Here is a 19631-nt window from a genome sequence, read left to right as displayed (position 1 = left end):
TACAAGTACTTCCAAAGGCGGCCTGATATTTTAATTTCAGAATGGTTTCAGAAACATGAGCGAAAAAACTCGTAACCTTATGCTTAAAAGCTCAGCTGCGCCCACCAGTAGTCAACAGTACCATTCGAACAACGTCCCACTGCCAGTCTTCCGTGGAACCAGCTTGATATCGCAACTCGAAACACAAAAATATCCGACATCCTTCACAGCGTGCTCTTCTGATTTTGACAATGTAATCATTCCATCTTGTCCAAGCATTCCGATGCCGACTCAATCCTCATCGAGTACGGATACGGCCATGGATTCTTCTACTTGAGTTTTAATAACTATCAAGTGCTTCTAAAAACATCTCTGACACCATTTTCTATTTTCAAATGTGAATAAATAATTTAATCAAGCATTTCTTCCATATTTTGCCCAAAGTTCATTTCACGGTAGCCTACCGTAAATCGACATATCGAGTATGCGCCAAGAAAGAGAAATGCGCCAGCAATGGTTGTTGACACGCATCGTAACTTTATGTCGAAAATTTTTATTTAATTTTTATTCGTTCTCTGAATGTGTTCTTTATTTAATGCATTTTTGATGTTTTTTCTCTTAATTTTCACGAGAAAAAATTTATGCTCGCAGTAGTATTTAATACTGCATTTATTTTTCTTTTCGTCTCGTAACTCGTCTTCTGTTCTAATTTCAGTTTTGCAGGTTTCGGGCCTTTTCTCCAGTTTATGCGTATAAGTAGAAGAAGTGATACATTAATCGTATACTTCCCAACTTAAAACTCAATTTTTTTTAAACCTGAAATCATGTCTGCTGCTACCAAAAAGAGATACATTACCAACAAAGTAAGATTTTAAGTTTTCGTGTTCTGAATTAAATTTTTGTTTCAGGTTGGAAGCGAGTTTTACGAGCTTGTTGATGAAGACATAATTGCACAAGTCCGACAATCGCGTGGTAACAATTTGCATGAAGTTCTCGATCAAAATGGTGACAGCTATGTTGTATCGATGCCCACAAAGTTTAGAAAATCAGTATGGCTTCGGCGTGATCAGTTTGTCGTTGTTCGGCCAATCACAGAAGGAGACAAAGTAAGACAAAAAATATTAACGAAAAGTATTTTATGTGGTTTTAAGGTGAAAGGAGAAATCGAGTACATTTTGGATCAGGACAATGTTTTATACATTCGCGAACTCGGCAAATGGCCTACTTGTTTCGAAGAAAACGCTCTAAAAATGACTCGAGAAGCTAAGCGTGGTCAAACATCGGATAAAATGATCGATGACGACATGCTTCCACCAAGGTACGATTTTTTTGCAATACAGGTCATTTAATTCCATGATCTATTTGATCGGTCAATCCTTTCTGTTGTAATGTATACGCTTCATTACGACAGTCGTTATTACAAACTAGCTACGAATTATATGAGGAGATGCGAAAGAACAATATACGGGAACGCACTAGGTACATTTTATAATCATCAAAAATACAATAATGACGTCACTCGCCTCACGAAAATTTTATTTTCTTGAAGAATAATATCGTTATTTCAGTGAAAGCGAAGAAGAGGACGAATCAGAAGGGGAGGAGACATACGATGAAGATGACGTTGATGACGAAGAGGAAGAAGAATTCGACACGTATAATCCAAACCGAATGCAGGCACCTTCGAAATGAATAAGCAGTTTTCAAGTTGCTTTCCCTACCCACTTTAAATTGGCGTTTCCCGTGTTTTTGTTACATTACTGTTATTTTTGTTATCATGTTCTTTCACTTCCAACCGCCTTTACTTTCCTGTTTATGCGCCTGCTGCCTCTCCGTGGCATGATCGCGTCCATTTCATAAAGATAAGACAGTTGCTTTGAAAATCGATAGTTCTCTCTTCTCTCGTTATCCATGTTTTCAATAGATTGTGGCTAATCGATACTACGCCATATCTCAATAGTACCTGCCTGTATTATCTCCAAAATCATCTCTGTAGACCAGAAATGTTTTGTTGTTTTGTTCGGTTATTTGTTTACAGTTTTTGAAGAATTCTGACTATTTCTTTGCCAGATTATGCAAAACTGTTCATTCGTGGGTGTAACTTCACACGCTCACTTCTTGGTTTCCATTCTTCAGAAACTTTTCTCTCAAAACTGATAGAACTGAATTTTCAGTGTTACGAAATGGGAAACAGCAGTTCTTTAATGTTACGAGATGAGGAGATTGAGGAAATAATGAGTGAAACAGAATGTGAGTTTAGATAATAAATACAATTATTTTTAATGTTCTTAACTTGGTGAAAATTAGATGATCAATGTTACTTTCAGTTAACAGAAATCAAATTGTCCGACTCTACAGCCGATTTTTATCACTTGATAAAAAAGGTTTGTTGCGTATTTCTTTTTATCATAAAAATAATAAAAAAACATTTCAGGACAGGGATTTCTTTCACGAGACGATTTTTTGAATGTTCCCGAGTTGGCTGTGAATCCTCTTGGTGATCGAATCGTAGATGCCTTTTTCACATTAGCTTCTTCAAACGGTGACAACGAAGAGCAACAGTTGAACTTTCGTCAATTTGTTCGAATTCTTGCACACTTTCAACCGATTTCAAGAGTAAAGAAAAATGCTCTCAACTCGAGAAAAGACAAATTGCTTTGTAAGATTATTCTTTCAAGTTTTTAATTATTTAATTTTATTTCAGTTGCGTTCAAAATGTACGATTTAAATAAAAACGACTACATCACACGTGAAGAATTCAAAGTCATTCTGAACAGTATGGTTGGTGCCAATATAACTTCTGATCAACTCGACAAGATTGCTGATCGAACGATTGAGGAAGCTGATGCAGATCGTGATGGAAAAATTTCTTTTGATGAGTTTTGTCGAGCAATGGAAAAAACTGATATTGAGGAGAAGATGTCGATTCGATTCCTAAACTAAGCTTTTACAAGAAATTCCCCTGCTAGTCTCGTTTTCAGTTTGCCATTTTCTCTTACCTGTACATAATTTTTGTCACTTCTCACCATTTTGCCTTGAAGACACAAACTATCTCAGAAGTTGTTTATCAATTTTCGTGTGAAATCAAAATTGACAAAGAAAAATGAATGTTTTATCAGTTTTATCATTGATTAATAGTTTTCAAACATTTACAAAGGAGCACATTGTCCCTTGCAGATGGCTCCTTGACGATCCTTTTGAACTGCCTTCAAATCATCTCCAACCTTGTAAGTGACTCTTCCAATTCCATCCAAAGTGACTTTTACGGTAGCAACTGGCTTTCCAGCATCATCCCAAGTAGTAATCTCCCAATCCTTGAGTCCACATTCATCGGCTTTCTGTTGGAAGGTGTTCTTCTGAAGCTTCTTCAAATAGCTCCATCTGAAAAAGAAAACATAATTTTTCTATTGATGTCCTCCGAACAAACCTTTCAGATTTCTTTCCATTGCTGGCAACAATTTGTCCGCTGAATTTCTTGTCTGTGTCCGATTTCAAATGAACAATGATGTCACATGCGAGAGCGACAGATAAAAAGAACAGAAGAATAACTGCGACACGCATTCTAAAAAAGTATACTGTAGACTACAATGGTTCTATTGATATGGCAAAATATCAGCAACGTTGGTGTTCTCACAAAAGAAATACATTGGAAAGGTACAAAGAATGGAGGAAGAGAAATTTTGTTATTATAGAAAATATTTTGATTGTTCAACTGTTGGTAATTCAACAGTAAAAAGGATAAAAAGAAACATGAGAACGAATAATTGGGTATAAACAGGTAGTAGTCGGTCTATCGGTCGCAGTGGTGAATGGGTAGTCTGCCACAGCGGCCGAATTGCGATCGATACGGGCTGTCCTTGAGAGCCTTGGTGTTGTTACACAAAACAACGATAAAGTAAATCAAAAAGAAGAAGACAAATGAATGAAGCATTGAATCAGTTTTGTTTTCAAACAAACACCGACTAAACGAAAAAGCAATTGGTGTGTCATTTGTGAATTTTGTTTTGACGACCACATTCTCACATTTTCAAGGATCGGCACTGATATCTGTATTCATACTAAGTATACCATGTAGGAGCACAAGAGCCTACAGACGTAGGCATGCGTAACTGGTGACATCCTAACACTACGTTCACACGATGTCAATTAACATTTGGGCTAGTAAAGAAGGCATAGTTGGACTAGGTGATCTTCGGGAAGCTACTCATGCATCGCATGCACACATCTTAGCACCTACATGTTGTATCGACATTTTAAGTATTTTATCAATTTAACAATGCAAAAGAATGAGCACCCCGCGACTGAAAGAAAATGAACTGTCATTAAAAGTTAATATTACGACATAGAAAAACTTCAAAATAAAACAATTTTTTACGATTGTTCTAGTCGATTTGTATTTCTATTAATTATATCTAAGCATCTGAACATGGGCTCGAACATGCTAGAAATTTCTAGAATTTGGCAATTTACCAATAAAAACATAAGTAATTTAATACGATATTCGACGATGTAGGCTCGAACCTAAACGATCATTTTATGTATATTTTGAACTTTTAAATACTGTTCCCGAGTATTTCTTTTCCAAATTTCATATTCAACACAATCTTCCATGTTTAATCAGATTTCACAATTTAAAGGTTAACGCGTTACAGTATTCCATGAAGCCGAATATTGAAAACTGGTATATGTTCTCTTATTGTTGTCACAAAAATCACAAAAATAAAGTACACCACGTGTGTGACTCTAGTTTTTCTAATCTTTTGGTGTTTTGTTGTTGTTCGGTTACAGTAGAGAGATAGACTAGTTTTTGAGAGTTAGACAAAAATTTTATGCCAGTATAAAAAATTTAATTGTCTTATGAAAACAGTAATGGAAGAATGATATTTTGTCTGAAGATGATAATTTAACTTCAGGAAAGGGTACAAAAGAGAGAAATGAGCTCTTCACTTTGAAATACTGTTGTGCCAAAAGTGTTGATCAGAATTCTGATCCTCCGACGGTTATCTAATAAATATCTAGTTTTATTCATTTACTTCCTTGGTCCTGATTTCAACAATGTTTTGAAAATAAATCGAATGAACTGAAGATCTTATTTCAGGTCTTAAAACCAAATTTTCGGGGATCTGTACATGACTAATCTACAAAGTAAATTAGTTGCCATAGAATCTGACGTCATTCTAAATTATTGAGTCACGATCCAGCATCCGATTATTCAAATTCAAGTTTCAACGAACTGGTCTTGAAACTCCGCACGAATATTTGTGGGCTGATTCAAATACGAATAATGTGTTTTTTTCCGATTAAACTACTATTATTGTGACATAATTTTTACATCATCATTGTAAATAAACGGTGTATATTTTTGGTTTACAATTATTTCTATTTATCGGGATTTAGATTGTCCCATTGATTTCAAGTTGTGGTGCAAAAAGATTATAATGGAGTTCCATTGCCATTCAACTCATTTCCTCTTTATTTTTAACTGCATGCTAATGAATTTGTCATTCTGTTTTTTCGAAGGATATCAAATGAATAGAAAACCTTTTATAGACTCTGCTTCATCTCGCAGTTCTTCGTTTTCTGCATAAATGAATTGATCAAACACAAATAAATAATTTAGAGAATACAACTGAAGACAAAATAAATGCAGGTAATAAAATGGATACACGAAATAATGCTTATGTATAAACATTAGGAAACATAATTAAAACTGCAACATGATGCTTGAAATTCAAAAAATATGGAAAATATGACAAAGAACAAAAAAAATAGCTATGGCACCAAAAGAAAAAAGAGATCGAGGAGCTGGCTAGTATTGGTAGATCAGGTAAGAATGGTGGAGGAAGATCAAATGATACGGAGATTTTAAGAGATTTTGGCACAGTTGAAGCCTGTGAGCATTTGAACAGATGGGCTATTAGCTAACTAGAGAACAGTTTCACGAAGTTATTTCCTTTTTTCGAAATCTTTGAATTGACGACGAAGTCTGCATTCACAGAGAATTGGAACCTGAATATAATAAATGAGATCACAGTGTCACTTCCTGTTTAAAATTACCTCGGCAACTACCAATTTCAGCAGAATTTTTATTTTTAAAATATGTAAAATTTGTGAAGAAGTTAACGTGTACTTTTACGAGTAAAGTTGAAAAATTCCGAATAAATCAGAAATCCGATAATTGAATTCAAAACACAAAACCTAGATAAACAACTAAACATTTATGCTGTTCATTGAATTACTGACTTTTGGTCAAGAGCTATTAAATCAAAACTTGAAAATTCTAATGCTTTTATTTCTAAACCACTTACTCGAATAGTTGCTGGGAAGTATGGTCCACCTGATTTGACAACTCTAACATTTGCGGGCCTATGTTCATATACCGTTACACATTCGGAAATGAATCTGTAAATGTGCTAATATTTTTAGTTTTTCTTAAGTGATCCACAATTTACAAATCATGATCAACACCGTGGCATGGTGGTCGGTTTTCTCCTAGACACTCAACAAATGTAGCCTCCAATGAGCTTTCTTCGTCTTGTTGAATCTCGACTCTACTTCCGTTTGCGACTAAAAAATTAAATTGATTTCTTGATTCTTGCACTAGAATGCTTCCAACTCACTATGTCCATACTGCGGCCGATGATGTTGTCGTATTTTCGTTTTGCAAACTTCTTCGGTTTTTTCACTGAGTCCTACGAGAATCGACTTTCTTTTCCGGAGCAGAATTGGATCCGAGGGAGCGACGACAGGTACTTCGGGGTCTAAAGCAACCGCCGCCGCCGCCTCCTCATCCATACTTTCAACAAGCGGCTCAACGACTACCACTAAAAATAAAAAGAATGGTGAATAATTTTGAGTCTAGTTGAAAAGAAATGTGCAATGGAAAATAACATACCGTATGTTTTGCAGTATGCAATAATTGTGAACAGAACCATAAGTTGGAAGACTGAAGCCATTTGAGAAATTGTTCTGAAACATTAGATTGAAATAGAGATTTTGAGTTAGGAGAGATTTAGAAAAAAAATACAAGAACGTATCAAAAATTGGACGATGGGAAAATAGGAGGAGCTTAAAGCTCTGATTACTTGAAATAAAAAAGAAAACAAATATGTGTGTGAAATGGATGAAACGAGTTGAACTTAACATTTGATAAAAAAGTAAAAGTGGGTTGGTCGGAAAAATTGATAGATCGAGTTAGGTCTACGTAATATACAAGCATTCGGTAATTGATTTTATTTGCCAAGTGTCTTGGACGTCACCGCAACATCAACAATTTCCCTTTTTCCAACCCTCTTCTGTTGGTGATCGGTCAAGATCAATCCGTTTTTAATTTGGAAGAATATTTAAGATTCTCGATTGTGAGATTGGTAGTTTTCACGTGGTATTGAAATATAGTTATTATAAAATAAAGGAGTAGATGATCTTGAACACATAGACGGGATTTTGGTGATGTCAGATGGCAAGAATTAAATTCAGATTTTGTTTGTTCACACGGTAAATGAATCAGGATTTGTATTCCCTTCCGTGTGGAATTTCATGATCCGAATTTATGCTAAGAATATTGCGACAACAGCGTAAATTGAACGAAATTCATTAGATTGACCTGCAAATATAGTATTCCTGTTTTATTCTGTGAAAATATCGAAAATTCAAACACGGCAGGTTATTTTTTAGGAAGAAGCCACAATAAATATTAGTGAAAAACATGAAATACAAAATCTAATAAATATGTCACAATATGCACTACCACGTCAAAATAACCGAACTTTAAACTAACAGATCATTAAAGCTCATTCCAAATCCAACATTATAAAAATATTATGGCTTCTCAAATTTTTGTGGGTCATAAATGAATCAAACATTGAACATTCTGATCTGGTCTTAAATCTATTATCATTTCAAATTTACTTTTAAACAAACAGAACACATTTATTATAATGAGTTCATCCCAAGAATAAAACAGGACTGACGACATGCAAAGGGATTATAAAACTTGTACTATCATTTTCTTGTTTTTAAATATAATATTTTAGGGTTTATACAGATTTTCAGATTTAACACGTAGGTGGTAGAAGGTTTAAATTATTGAGTTTTTCAAGGAGAATCAAAACTGAATTAATTGTGAGGTGAAGGAAATAATATTGCAAAAAAAAAAATGAATCTGAAATTCGTGATGAAACACAAGAAAATAATGAAAATAGTTTTGCACGTTTTGCAAACTAGATCTAATTCAGTTCGAAGATATATTATTTTACGGATCAGCATTTTTTTTAGTTGTTATTCTCCTGACTATAAGACTTATCAGCGATAATAAAATTATTATCTTGCATCAAATAAATTTTTTTGTTGAAAAATTAGAGCTCAAATAAAATTTTGTATATTTTTGCGAAATTTTTAGCCCCTCACTGTCAACTATTTCTAACTGTATCCTGTATTTTAATGCAAAATGTTTTTCGCAAAATAATTTCGCACCAAATTTCTAGTAGAGTTGAAAAAGCAAAAAAAATCTAAACATCTAGATCTTTTTTTTATTAAAAAATCTAAGTTGACACTTTGATATTGCAAGTGACAGATACACAATCAAACTAATCCTAATCTGCATTTTTATCATATTAACAAAGTGATATAATTATGTAACTGACAAAAAGAGGGCGAATAAGTGCGTAGTGACCCAATAAATTGAATTTTAAATACTGGAGCCTTATAAGTTCGATAAACAAACAGAATTTTCTGTGTTTTTTTTTGGTTTGAAATCTCGTTGGACCTTGTCTCCTATAATCCTGCTCTACGTAATTATTTCGTTGGGAGGAGACTTTGAAAACACATGAAGACCTCAGAATAATACTAATCAAATCTAGTTATCGTAAGATTTTAAAAACATATTTGTGCGGAAACGTCATTTGAACTGAAATTTACATCAAACTATTTTTTGTAAGTACTTCATGAAAGAGAAGCCATTTTAAACAAAAAGCATCAGTTGAAGCATCTCTATGATCACTTAAAAAATAGCTCCTTTGAGTGGAAAACACAAGTTTTGGAATAACCGACAGAAAACGGAGGGGGCGAAAATATTGTAAATAATCCTATACGCATTTTTTCGTCGACTTCCAAAATCTAGCTTAACATTTATAAAAATCGGATCGACCAAATACCATTTGGTATCTGGTTTTGATCTGGATGAAAGAGTGATGATCCGCTTCTCTTAAATATTATCTACTGAATAATTGAGATGGGAAAATGATGTTTTGAGTTGAAAATTTTGAGTTGAAAATATGGTTGTCTAGAGAAAATAGTTAACATTCTTCCGAATCTTGGAAAATTGTATGTATAGAACTAAAAAAATGGTCTTGTTTTCAAATTTTTTCTTTTCAACTTTTGTATTGTCAAAAAATGCTTATAATAATCCAAAATGATAAAATAAAACACTTTAAAATTTTTATTCTTTTTTAGTTTTCAAAAAATTTCTGTGAAAGATATGGTGGTGAAATTGCCGAATTCCCTAAAATTTAGGTTCAAAGTCATTGTTTGGGCGACTTCCAAATTTAGAAAATCTGGCAACATTTATACAAATCGGAAGTACCATCGAGTACCTGGTTTTGATCTGGATAACAATGTCATGATCCGCTTTCTTAAATATTATCCACTTAATAAATCGGATGGGAAAATTACGAAAGCATTTTGAAAATGATTTTAATCTTTAAAATCTTATCAACTAATATTTTATCGTTTGAAGACAATAAAAAACATTTGAAACATGATAAAAAAATGTATAAAAATTGTACAGAACCATTTTTGCCTTACTTCTAAAATTCGAACTCTAAAAAATTAAGCCACATTTGTACAAATCGGATTGATCAAGTACCATTTGGTATCTTGTTTTGAATTAGATAACAATGCGATTATCCGCTTTCTTGAATATTATCCACTTAATAATTCAGATGGGAAAACTATGAAAACACTTTGACTTGAAAATATGATTGCCTAGAGAAATTGGATTTTATGCAATCATTTTTCAGATTTGAAAATTTTTTGGGTAAATTTTAGGGTAAAATTTTTACTGAACAGAAATACGCACTGAAAAACTACCGAAAGTTGGTGAAACTTGGATTAAAAGTTGCATAGGTTGGCGGAGACGGTAAGGCGAAACAGCAACCAATTTGTTAGATTAGATGAATTTGTTTAAAAATATCCCATATCTGTGTTTGAGGATCTAATTAGAATGAGCATTTCAAGACCTCCCAAAGTGTGACATAGAAAATCAGTTATAACTGTCAATGCTCGAGGATTTTAAGATTTATACTTATGAATGAGATTCTGATTTAGTCATGCTTACTACAGCTACTTAAAAAAGTTTCAATGAACAAATTTTTAAATGTTTTTGCTTCCTAATATCAAGCCTAAAGTTACTAATTCTCAAACGATTTTGACAAGTCAGAAGCCAAAAATTAAATTCGTTCTATTTTCAGTATTATTTTTGTGAACGTTTGACTAGTAGGTTTTCGAACTTGGCGTCGACTACAACTGGTTCTCAAAAGGGCTACTTCCAGAATATTTCAAAATGAAAAATAGAAAGAAAGCAAGTGCAGAGGATATACATAACTGTCCAGTCACTTGAAGCAGTCAATGCGGTTCGATAAAAACACCGTGGGAGGTTTTTTTCAAATTTTAAAATGGAAAGATGGGCGGTCTGTGTGAAATATATAGCACAGTTGCAAACCGAAGCGACGATGGAATACGAATCGTCATTTCACTGACGTCGTATATGATCTTGATTATGGATGCAAGTCACGGGGTGACCGCGATATTTTCAGGAGATGTCCAGAAAGTGTTGTACAAAGCCATTCTGGGGCAATCTATGTGACCAGTGACGCAGCTCATCAAAACAATACAAAAATAATTATCTATTCTCAGCATATTTTTTTGTTAAAATTTCGAGACAGAAAATGCAAAAAAAAGGGAGTGGTAGTCTGAAGGATGAGTTACTTGGAAACTCTGAACTAAAACTAATCGGTTACTCACTTTAATTATAGGTTCAACGTATACGTATAGATTTTCAGAACACCTTTTCTAGATGCTAGGTAATTTTTACAGTTATACAAATCAATAGTTGATGTTTCTTCTTTCTTCCAAATTGAAAATTAATATAATTAGATGTAGAATAATGACCGATGGTCAAAATATTTGAACTTCTCAAGGTAAAAATATTAATTGTATTGTTTAAAAGATATATGATTCCTATCCTATCAAAAAGAAGATTTACTTCTATATATTATTTCCTGTTTTCTTAATCAATTTTAACCACTTGATTTTCATTTGTTGAGCAGCAATAAGTGTAGACAAATTGAAATAACACGAGAATTTTACTCACATCGGCCATTTGTTCTCCATTGTCTCTGTTTTTTCATCAAATTTTTTTTGCTAAATTTCAAAACTTTTATATAATTTTGAAAATTGAAAATTATTTTAAAAACGTTACTTTTGTACAGTCCTAGAAACTAAAGTAAGACATAAATGAAACCTTTTCTTAGCCTACTTTGAAAATGTGAATATCCAGATTATGCTCTAAGCAGTGACACATCAAAGTCTACTTTAGCTTCTTCAACGGAATGTTGTCCTCAAAATTTCTAAACTCAATATCCTCAATTTTTGTGATCTGATCGAGTCATAGCAAACATTCCCAATCTTATATCCCCTTATCTAACTAAGTCATAGTTAATGCCATTTTGACTCGCATTGTCTAGAAGACTTTAGAGTATGGTGATCTTAGAATTTTGGGAGGAATTTTTCGTTCCTTATAAACCACGATTTAGAAATTTTTGCAATATCAAAGAAGGAGATGAAACAAAATATTTCGAAATATTACACGAAAAAAGAAAAACAGGAAGTTTAAATTTTAGACTTTTAAAAACTTCGAAGTAAACTAACACAAAGGATTATCATTTTTGTGATCTTAAACTTCTACAGGAATCAAAAATAATTATTTTTAAACGAAGATCATGATATTCTTTGAAAAATGATTATGGCTACAAGGGCCATGGCTGGTTTTAAATAAAAATTCGTTTAAAATGTGTTCAGAAGTGCAACTAGTATTTTGGCTACAATGAAATATGTAGCTCTTTAAATTTTGAAATGTAATCAAAAATAGTTGACGTAGGAAAATTTAAGACGAAAAAATGAAGTTCAGTAAATTCTTTATAGATCATTCAATTATCTTTAGCTACAAACACACACATTTCTAGCTTTATGTACTAAGTACAACCTAAATATTTATCACCTCGTTTTTGATCACTAGTCTGATAAAGCAAGCATTCCTGTCTACAAATATTTGACTGCCTACCGTATTTTCCTGACAAGTGGCGTTTAATCCGGTAGCATAGCTTATCTCGAAAGCAGACGTGATCAGAGTGAAGCTGCTTTTCCGTGTTTTAAAAATGAACATTTTATTTGAATTGGTTAACAACTTATCAAAGAAGCATACTCTGAGACGATGCCATTACTAAAATCATTAAAAAGTTTTCATACATCAAAACTCATTCGGAAATTGTTCGTAAGTTTTCATAGTAATAATTGATTGACCTAATGGTTTGGTTATATTGGACTATTTAAATTGAATCAACTACATACGTCCCACCTGCCACTTGATACATTGTATTTTTAGCATATATAAAACACATGTATTTTGGCTTTTCGGGTTTTTATTCTGAAATAAAAATTTCTGAGAGTTTTTTTATAAAATAGAGTTTTAGAATTTCTTGGCGATAAAGTTATTAAAAATTCCGAATGGGAAGTAAACGAATGATGTTGAACTTATCATTAGACATTTGTTGTATTTATTTGAAGAAATACACAGAATTTAGTTGAGCATAAAAAATTGCAAATAGAGGGGGAGGCATTGAAGAATAAACTACAAATGAGATGAAAAATAGGTCAGTGACCTTTTTGAAATGAATACGAAGTGAGCTGCTGCATGATGACTTTTTATATACTCGAGAATACTGTGTGAACATCATCTGACGTATGTTTTCTGACTTTCAGTGATTAGGAGAACAATCGAAAGAACAGACAAAAAACAAATATACGCAAGCTGGAAGTTTCCAGTGATTGAATCTATTAACGTAAGTTCGTTAGCAAAGAAATCCCATTTTCACTGCTATTCATATTTATTTTCAAAGAAACTTGCATGCTTATCTGATTTCACTGGTGAAATTGATAGAATTTCCTTGGAATCGTACAATGCCAAAATTCACGTGGGACCTCAGACATGATATCAAAATAAGTTTTGCTTGAGTTCTGAGTCAGATTACAGACGTACCCAATCACCTGGATGATGATATTTCATAAGAACTTACAGAATTTCGCAGTATGCAGAGTATTTTTGCAAGAAATTCGTAAATATATTTTGAAAAAGCACGCAGCTGCTCAAGATTGAGTACCAATATTGAACTCCCGAATTCAGTTCTGATCAATGTACAAAATATTCTAAAATTAAAAAAAACAGTTTTTTTTTCTAATGATTTTTCATCAAAATAAAAATTTAATAATAAATACAATATTGCAATAAACTATCATCTTTAACGCCTATTTTTAACGCACTGGGAAATTTTAAGAATGGATCCTATTTCTGATGTTTCAAGCCTTGAAGCATCAGAAATTGTGATGAAGTTCAAGGTATTTATCGTTTCAAATTTTGATCGTCAGACATAAAATGACGAAAAAACACAAAAAGCTTTTCTATCTTCCAAAAATATTTCAGTTCTGCGGTGTCATTGTCAAAGAATGTTGTTTCCATTGAATAGTATTGTCAGTTGTCATATTACTCGATTACTGAATGTTTTTGCCCACATATCAAAAAAAATATTTAGAAAAAATTCTGTCAGATTCCATAAGTGAAAACTTAAAACCTCCAAACGAAACTAAATCTGGACTAAAAACCACAAAAGCGTTCAATAAAAACAAAACAAAAAAGCTATAAAACTTTGTTTTTCCAAAATACCTCCACGATTCTTCGAATTTTCTTGGGAGTATTCTATTTCAACAAAACTTACCAGATACAACTTTACTGTGTTTTTCCTATACTTTCAAAAACAATTATTTGTTCAAAAATTGAAAGTTCATAACTTTCAGTTGTGCATTGTCTTATCAATTTATGAATCCTCACCTATCAATCAAAAAGTCGTAGATTCTGTTTAACCGTCATCATTCACTTGTTTCTCTGCATATTATCAATCCTATTTACAATTCAGTTAGTGAGAGTAATGAACTTTTGAATTGAGTTGTAGATCAAGAATACATGAAAATAATTTTGAGTTTAAATGATTTAATTGGGAAAAACGTTTGGAAGATGTATTTGAAACAATGGTATAACCACATATATTTATGAAATTGGCATTGAAGGAAAAGTAGCGCCAGTGAGGATTTTTTACACATTCTACAAAATTAGGATTTTTTAGTAAATTTAAATTTAGATCAATTTCGTATGTTTTTACTTGCAAAATGGTTTGAAATAAATGGAACGTAATTCGAATGTGAAATTTTAAAAAAAGTCCCTGTTTTTGCTGAATTTCAAAATTAAGATCGGTGACAACGTAGTGATCGCCACTTCTTGACTGCAAATAAAAATATGTTTAAAACTTTTCAGAACATTTACTGTGACATTCTGTCATTTTAGCAATAAGGGAGTTTTTAAAAATAGACTAACACGTTGCTAAGAATTTTTCTCGTTAACCTAGCAAATTTAAATTTACCGACTAGAAAATTAGTGGTTCAAAATTTTAAAAATGTAACATTTTGTGAATATCTTACAGCATTGTGAACTTACTTAAGTTTACAAGGGTATACAGATCTTCCATCAACGATAATCGTGTAAATTTGAAAACTGGGAAGAGTTCAGTGCATCCCAATAGAGACCCTCTAAAAATGTATTGATTTGCAGAATGTTACCTCAAGATGCCTATCTTCTGAAGCGATACAACAACAATTCTTCGAAAATACCAATCACTTACAAATGTTCACAAAAAAACCATGTTTGATTCTTAAAATGCGAAAGTATGTAAATATAATTTCATTTTTCAATGAATTCAAATAATTTTTCTAGGCCCCCGAAAAAATTATTTAATGTATTTTTTCCTGACATCGATCCCCTCTTATCACCCGGTGCCATCATATGTTTCATGAATTTCTTGCAATCTGCCCACGTGGTTTCATCAATTCAACGACCCTCGGAGAACTGTTGCGAATCGTTCAAAACTCTGAATTTATCTGCGTCTCTACTTTCTACGTTGTCTTTTCAGTAGCATAATGATGCCAAAATTGATAAGAAAGTCGTTAATAAGAGCATGGTTTACAAGCGACTTATCACCTTCTTTTTTCTCTTCGTTTCGGTTTCTCCACCCACTTTTCCTAGTTCTCGTCTTTCATTATTGTGTCCAGTGTCCTTGCAAAAATTGATTCCGTTGTTTTTTGTTTATAATCAACCATAGAATGTTTATATAAGACTCTAGTTATCATTTATAATCGAATCATTTGCAGGTTCTCCGAAAAAATGTGGCCCAACTTGTTAATGTACCTACTTTTTCTGGCTCTACCTCTCAAATCCTGGGGCTATCAAGTTCTTCATCTCGCCGATTTTCATCTTGACGTTCAATATTCTATAAACGGAGACAATAAACATATGTGTCACGATGATGGTACGGAACGAAATACAACACTTGGAGAGTATGGAGACTACATGTGTGATGCACCAAAAGTAAGTAACGGCATTCAATGTAATTTTAATATTGAATACTTCCAGCCACTGATCCAACTCGCTATCGATGAATCTGCCCGTATATTTCCAAATCCGGATCTTATCATTTGGACAGGAGATAATGTGGCTCACATTGATGGATATGGATGGGAAAGTAAATTGTTTTCATGTATATATCAATATTTATCAATATTATGAAAGAATAGAAATAACTACTTGAAATCCACTGAATATAATTGGCTATTGTCTATTGACAATAAACAACAACTCGGTTTTCACTATGTGGCCGCATGGCAAGAAAACTCGGCCACCCTAATAAATTCGATGAGGATTTTTTTTTTCGAAAATTGACTCGACAGAACTATGAAAACAACAAAAAAAGTTGTGGAAAAAATCTGCAAGATCACGGATCAGTCTTCGGCTGATGTTTTATTATATTTGTTTGTAGCACAATCTGACCGTGTATAGATTTTCATGACTTAAGGTGTCCAAATAAAATGTACCTCTAAAAGCATGAAGAAAGTATGGTAACGTATTAAAAATACAGTACGTACCCCTATCGGAATTTTTATTCCCAATTATATTCCATTTTATTTCAGTTGTTCTTGATGCCGTCAATCAAACCACCTCGCTTCTTTTCTCCAGGTACAGTGCTGGCCAAAAAGATATCCACTTTTGGTTTTTTGTGTGTAACTTTTTTCTCAAGCATCCATTTGACTTGAATTTTTCCGTGTGCATAAAGCGAAATGTTACGCAAATTTGCGGACCAAACATTACATGATTATCGATTTTTTCTGAATTTTATTTCAATTTTTTGATTTTTTCGTTTTTCCAATTTCATTATTTTTTTTGAATTATCAATAAAACGCACTCTGTTTGTTGCACTGGATTTGTTTGGTTGATAAATTATTTTTAAGGTATGGTAAAATCTGTTGGGTGTAAAAATCTTTCCTTGGACGTCAAGAAAGCCATTGTAGCTGGCTTCGAACAAGGAATACCCACGAAAATGCTCGCGCTGCAAATTCAACGTTCTCCGTCGACTATTTGGAAAGTAATCAAGAAGTACCAAACTGAGGTGAGTTCGAAAAATATTATTTTTTAATAATAAATGTTTAGAAATCCGTCGCTTTGAGAATCTCGCCCGGCAGGCCTCGAGTGACAACCCATAGGATGGATCGCAACATCCTCCGATCAGCAAGAGAAGATCCGCATAGGACCGCCACGGATATTCAAATGATTATAAGTTCTCCAAATGAACCTGTACCAAGTAAACGAACTGTTCGTCGACGTTTACAGCAAGCAGGACTACACGGACGAAAGCCAGTCAAGAAACCGTTCATCAGTAAGAAAAATCGCATGGCTCGAGTTGCGTGGGCAAAAGCACATCTTCGTTGGGGACGTCAGGAATGGGCTAAACACATCTGGTCTGACGAAAGCAAGTTCAATTTGTTCGGGAGTGATGGAAATTCCTGGGTACGTCGTCCTGTTGGCTCTAGGTACTCTCCAAAGTATCAATGCCCAACCGTTAAGCATGGAGGTGGGAGCGTCATGGTGTGGGGGTGCTTCACCAGCACTTCCATGGGCCCACTAAGGAGAATCCAAAGCATTATGGATCGTTTTCAATACGAAAACATCTTGGAAACTACAATGCGACCCTGGGCACTTCAAAATGTGGGCCGTGGCTTCGTGTTTCAGCAGGATAACGATCCTAAGCATACTTCTCTTCATGTGCGTTCCTGGTTTCAACGTCGTCGTGTGCATTTGCTCGATTGGCCAAGTCAGTCTCCGGACTTGAATCCAATAGAGCATTTGTGGGAAGAGTTGGAAAGACGTCTTGGAGGTATTCGGGCTTCAAATGCAGATGCCAAATTCAACCAGTTGGAAAACGCTTGGAAAGCTATCCCCATGTCAGTTATTCACAAGCTGATCGACTCGATGCCACGTCGTTGTCAAGCTGTTATTGATGCAAACGGATACGCGACAAAGTATTAAGCATAATTATGTTGTTTTTAAATCCAATTGCTCATATTCCGGTACTTTAATTGTCATTTCCTTGCAACCTCGGTTTTTTCAATATTTCTAGTTTTTCGATTTTTTTGAATTTTTCTGAAGTTTTTTCAAAATCTGTTGAACATTTTTGATGAATATTGTGTTTTTAGATTTTGTAAACACTGTGGTGAAGTTTCAAAACAAAATAACCACTTAGAAAAAAGTTACACACAAAAAACCAAAAGTGGATATCTTTTTGGCCAGCACTGTAAGTGTTACCTCATTTTCTACTTTCCCCTTTTTTTTTCAATAAAACAAATTGCCAAATTTAATCCTCCCCTTATCAAAATTTGCTTCTTGGTCTTCTTTACGTAATGGTAGGCAAAAAATAATGTGACCAAAAGTGCACGGAACTAAACTTGTTGATAAAATAATGGAAAATAATTCAGATTCCCAAATCAAACAATTCTTCCAACATTTGGAAATCACGACTACGCCCCTTCAAATGGATTCGAGTCAGAATCGAGTTTATATACAAAAACGTGGGAACTCTGGAAAGGAAAATTAGGAGATGAGAATAAGGTTTGAAAATTTATATTTAGAGAGGAAGAAACTCTGAAAGTAAACTTACAGGCAACATTCCTGAAAGGTGGATACTATAAATATCGGCTTCGAAATGCAACAGCAGTTGTTCTCAACACAAATTTATATTACAAGTAAGATTAAATAATCTTGATGAACGAGAAAATGAATTCTTTCAGTGCCAATAAAGCATACGTTAACTTCACAAACAAAGTAGATCCGGCTGACCAGTTCGCTTTCCTCGAAAAAGAACTTTCAAATGCCGAAAAGTGTCCAAATAGAATATCCGAGAATTGCACTTCTATAGTTCATATTGTAGCACATATTGGACCTGGAGGTATGTAGAGTATACATTTACTTTTTTACAAAACCATTTTAAATATTCAATTTTTTAAGTTTTCGAAAAAACTCCAAATTTCACTTGGTTCCGTGACGAGTACAATGAACGTTTTTTGGATTTAACTGTTCGATACGCAAACTCAATTGGATGGATGATTTTTGGACATCATCATACTGATACATTCCATTTAATTAAAGACTCAAAAGAAAATAATGTACAATTGGCACTTATGGCTCCAGCAGTAACTCCTTGGTTCTCTGATCTTCCGGGAGCCGGAGCAAACAATCCGACTTTCAGAGTTTATGAAACTGATGCTTACAGTAAAATACAAGATATCAGGTTGCCTAGATATTTGATTTCAAGAAATTATTTATATTTTTCAGTACGTACTTTATCAATTTGGACGATCTCAATAAAAACAAATCAACACCTTTTGTATTCGAGTATTCTTTTAAAGACGCTTATGGAATCACAGGGTAGAGATTGAATCTTTAAAACTTATATAAAACGCTTTTTATAGAGACATCAATCCTACCACAATGTCAGCACTGCTTGATAAAATGAAAAATAACGACACACTTTTTAAAAAGTATATTGACTACAACACAGCATTCTGGAACCCACAAATGCCGCTCGGAGTTTACAGGTTTGTACTTATCCGAAATTAAATTTCTTTTCTAGAGACTTCTTGGAATTTACAGTTAAAATTTTTCAGAGGTGCTCAACTGTGTTCAATGGAGTATTCCGACTATCCGCGCTACTATTCCTGCTTGTCGAAATACACTAAATCAGCAACTCGTTCTTTGAATATTCCATTATTTTCTCTTTTTGCAATCATCTACACTGAATTATTTCTGTAAATATTGTTATGTATCTGTTTATGGAGTCAATTTGAAAACGGGTTATTGCATTTCTTTTACTATTATTTTTAATGGTTTCACGGTTTTTATTTTATAATTTATGAACTTGCCTTTAAATAAATGAATAATTTATTTC

At 33.4% G+C, this 19631-nt stretch overlaps 7 protein-coding genes across 7 annotated transcripts; 5 read left to right on the top strand and 2 right to left on the bottom strand.

The window, feature by feature from the left end:
- Nucleotides 1-55: 55 nt before the first annotated feature.
- On the top strand, nt 56-316 carry ZK856.16 (Ovule protein; the record flags this gene model as incomplete). The annotated part of the gene is made up of 1 exon (NM_001129610.3): nt 56-316. One exon carries the CDS (start codon nt 56-58, stop codon nt 314-316), a length of 261 nt encoding a protein of 86 aa, NP_001123082.1.
- A 384-nt stretch (nt 317-700) lies between these two features.
- ZK856.11 (putative RNA-binding protein EIF1AD) lies at nt 701-1868 on the top strand. Its single transcript, NM_073223.6, has 4 exons — nt 701-842; nt 888-1085; nt 1131-1297; nt 1548-1868. Exons 1-4 carry the CDS (start codon nt 804-806, stop codon nt 1669-1671), a joined length of 528 nt encoding a protein of 175 aa, NP_505624.1. The 5' UTR covers nt 701-803; the 3' UTR covers nt 1672-1868.
- On the top strand, nt 726-776 carry ZK856.19 (uncharacterized protein; the record flags this gene model as incomplete). Its single annotated transcript, NM_001361767.1, has 1 exon — nt 726-776. One exon carries the CDS (start codon nt 726-728, stop codon nt 774-776), a length of 51 nt encoding a protein of 16 aa, NP_001348779.1.
- Nucleotides 1869-2153: 285 nt separating the features above from the next.
- chpf-1 (EF-hand domain-containing protein) lies at nt 2154-3101 on the top strand. Its single transcript, NM_001392590.1, has 4 exons — nt 2154-2229; nt 2307-2363; nt 2414-2638; nt 2684-3101. Exons 1-4 carry the CDS (start codon nt 2163-2165, stop codon nt 2920-2922), a joined length of 588 nt encoding a protein of 195 aa, NP_001379127.1. The 5' UTR covers nt 2154-2162; the 3' UTR covers nt 2923-3101.
- Nucleotides 3086-3541, bottom strand: ZK856.7 (uncharacterized protein). Its single transcript, NM_073221.7, has 2 exons — nt 3407-3541; nt 3086-3360 (listed from the first exon to the last, which is right to left on the bottom strand). Exons 1-2 carry the CDS (start codon nt 3538-3540, stop codon nt 3129-3131), a joined length of 366 nt encoding a protein of 121 aa, NP_505622.1. The 5' UTR covers nt 3541; the 3' UTR covers nt 3086-3128.
- A 1893-nt stretch (nt 3542-5434) lies between these two features.
- Nucleotides 5435-6953, bottom strand: nssp-61 (NGF domain-containing protein). Its single transcript, NM_073220.3, has 5 exons — nt 6875-6953; nt 6600-6803; nt 6432-6546; nt 6288-6381; nt 5435-5988 (listed from the first exon to the last, which is right to left on the bottom strand). The coding sequence occupies exons 1-5, from the start codon at nt 6933-6935 to the stop codon at nt 5926-5928; spliced, it is 537 nt and encodes a 178-aa protein (NP_505621.1). The 5' UTR covers nt 6936-6953; the 3' UTR covers nt 5435-5925.
- An 8554-nt stretch (nt 6954-15507) lies between these two features.
- ZK856.5 (Metallophos domain-containing protein) lies at nt 15508-19628 on the top strand. Its single transcript, NM_001383382.2, has 10 exons — nt 15508-15724; nt 15770-15878; nt 16324-16369; nt 18163-18295; nt 18347-18429; nt 18475-18632; nt 18692-18974; nt 19019-19111; nt 19156-19281; nt 19351-19628. Exons 1-10 carry the CDS (start codon nt 15521-15523, stop codon nt 19493-19495), a joined length of 1380 nt encoding a protein of 459 aa, NP_001369926.1. The 5' UTR covers nt 15508-15520; the 3' UTR covers nt 19496-19628.
- The last annotated feature ends 3 nt before the right edge of the window (nt 19629-19631 follow it).

The sequence above is a fragment of the Caenorhabditis elegans genome, chromosome V (assembly GCF_000002985.6).
Source record: "Caenorhabditis elegans chromosome V".
In the NCBI taxonomy this organism is placed as follows: Eukaryota; Metazoa; Nematoda; class Chromadorea; order Rhabditida; family Rhabditidae; genus Caenorhabditis; species Caenorhabditis elegans.
Note: the sequence above shows the minus strand (reverse complement) of the source record. Positions and strands in the feature narration are given on the sequence as shown.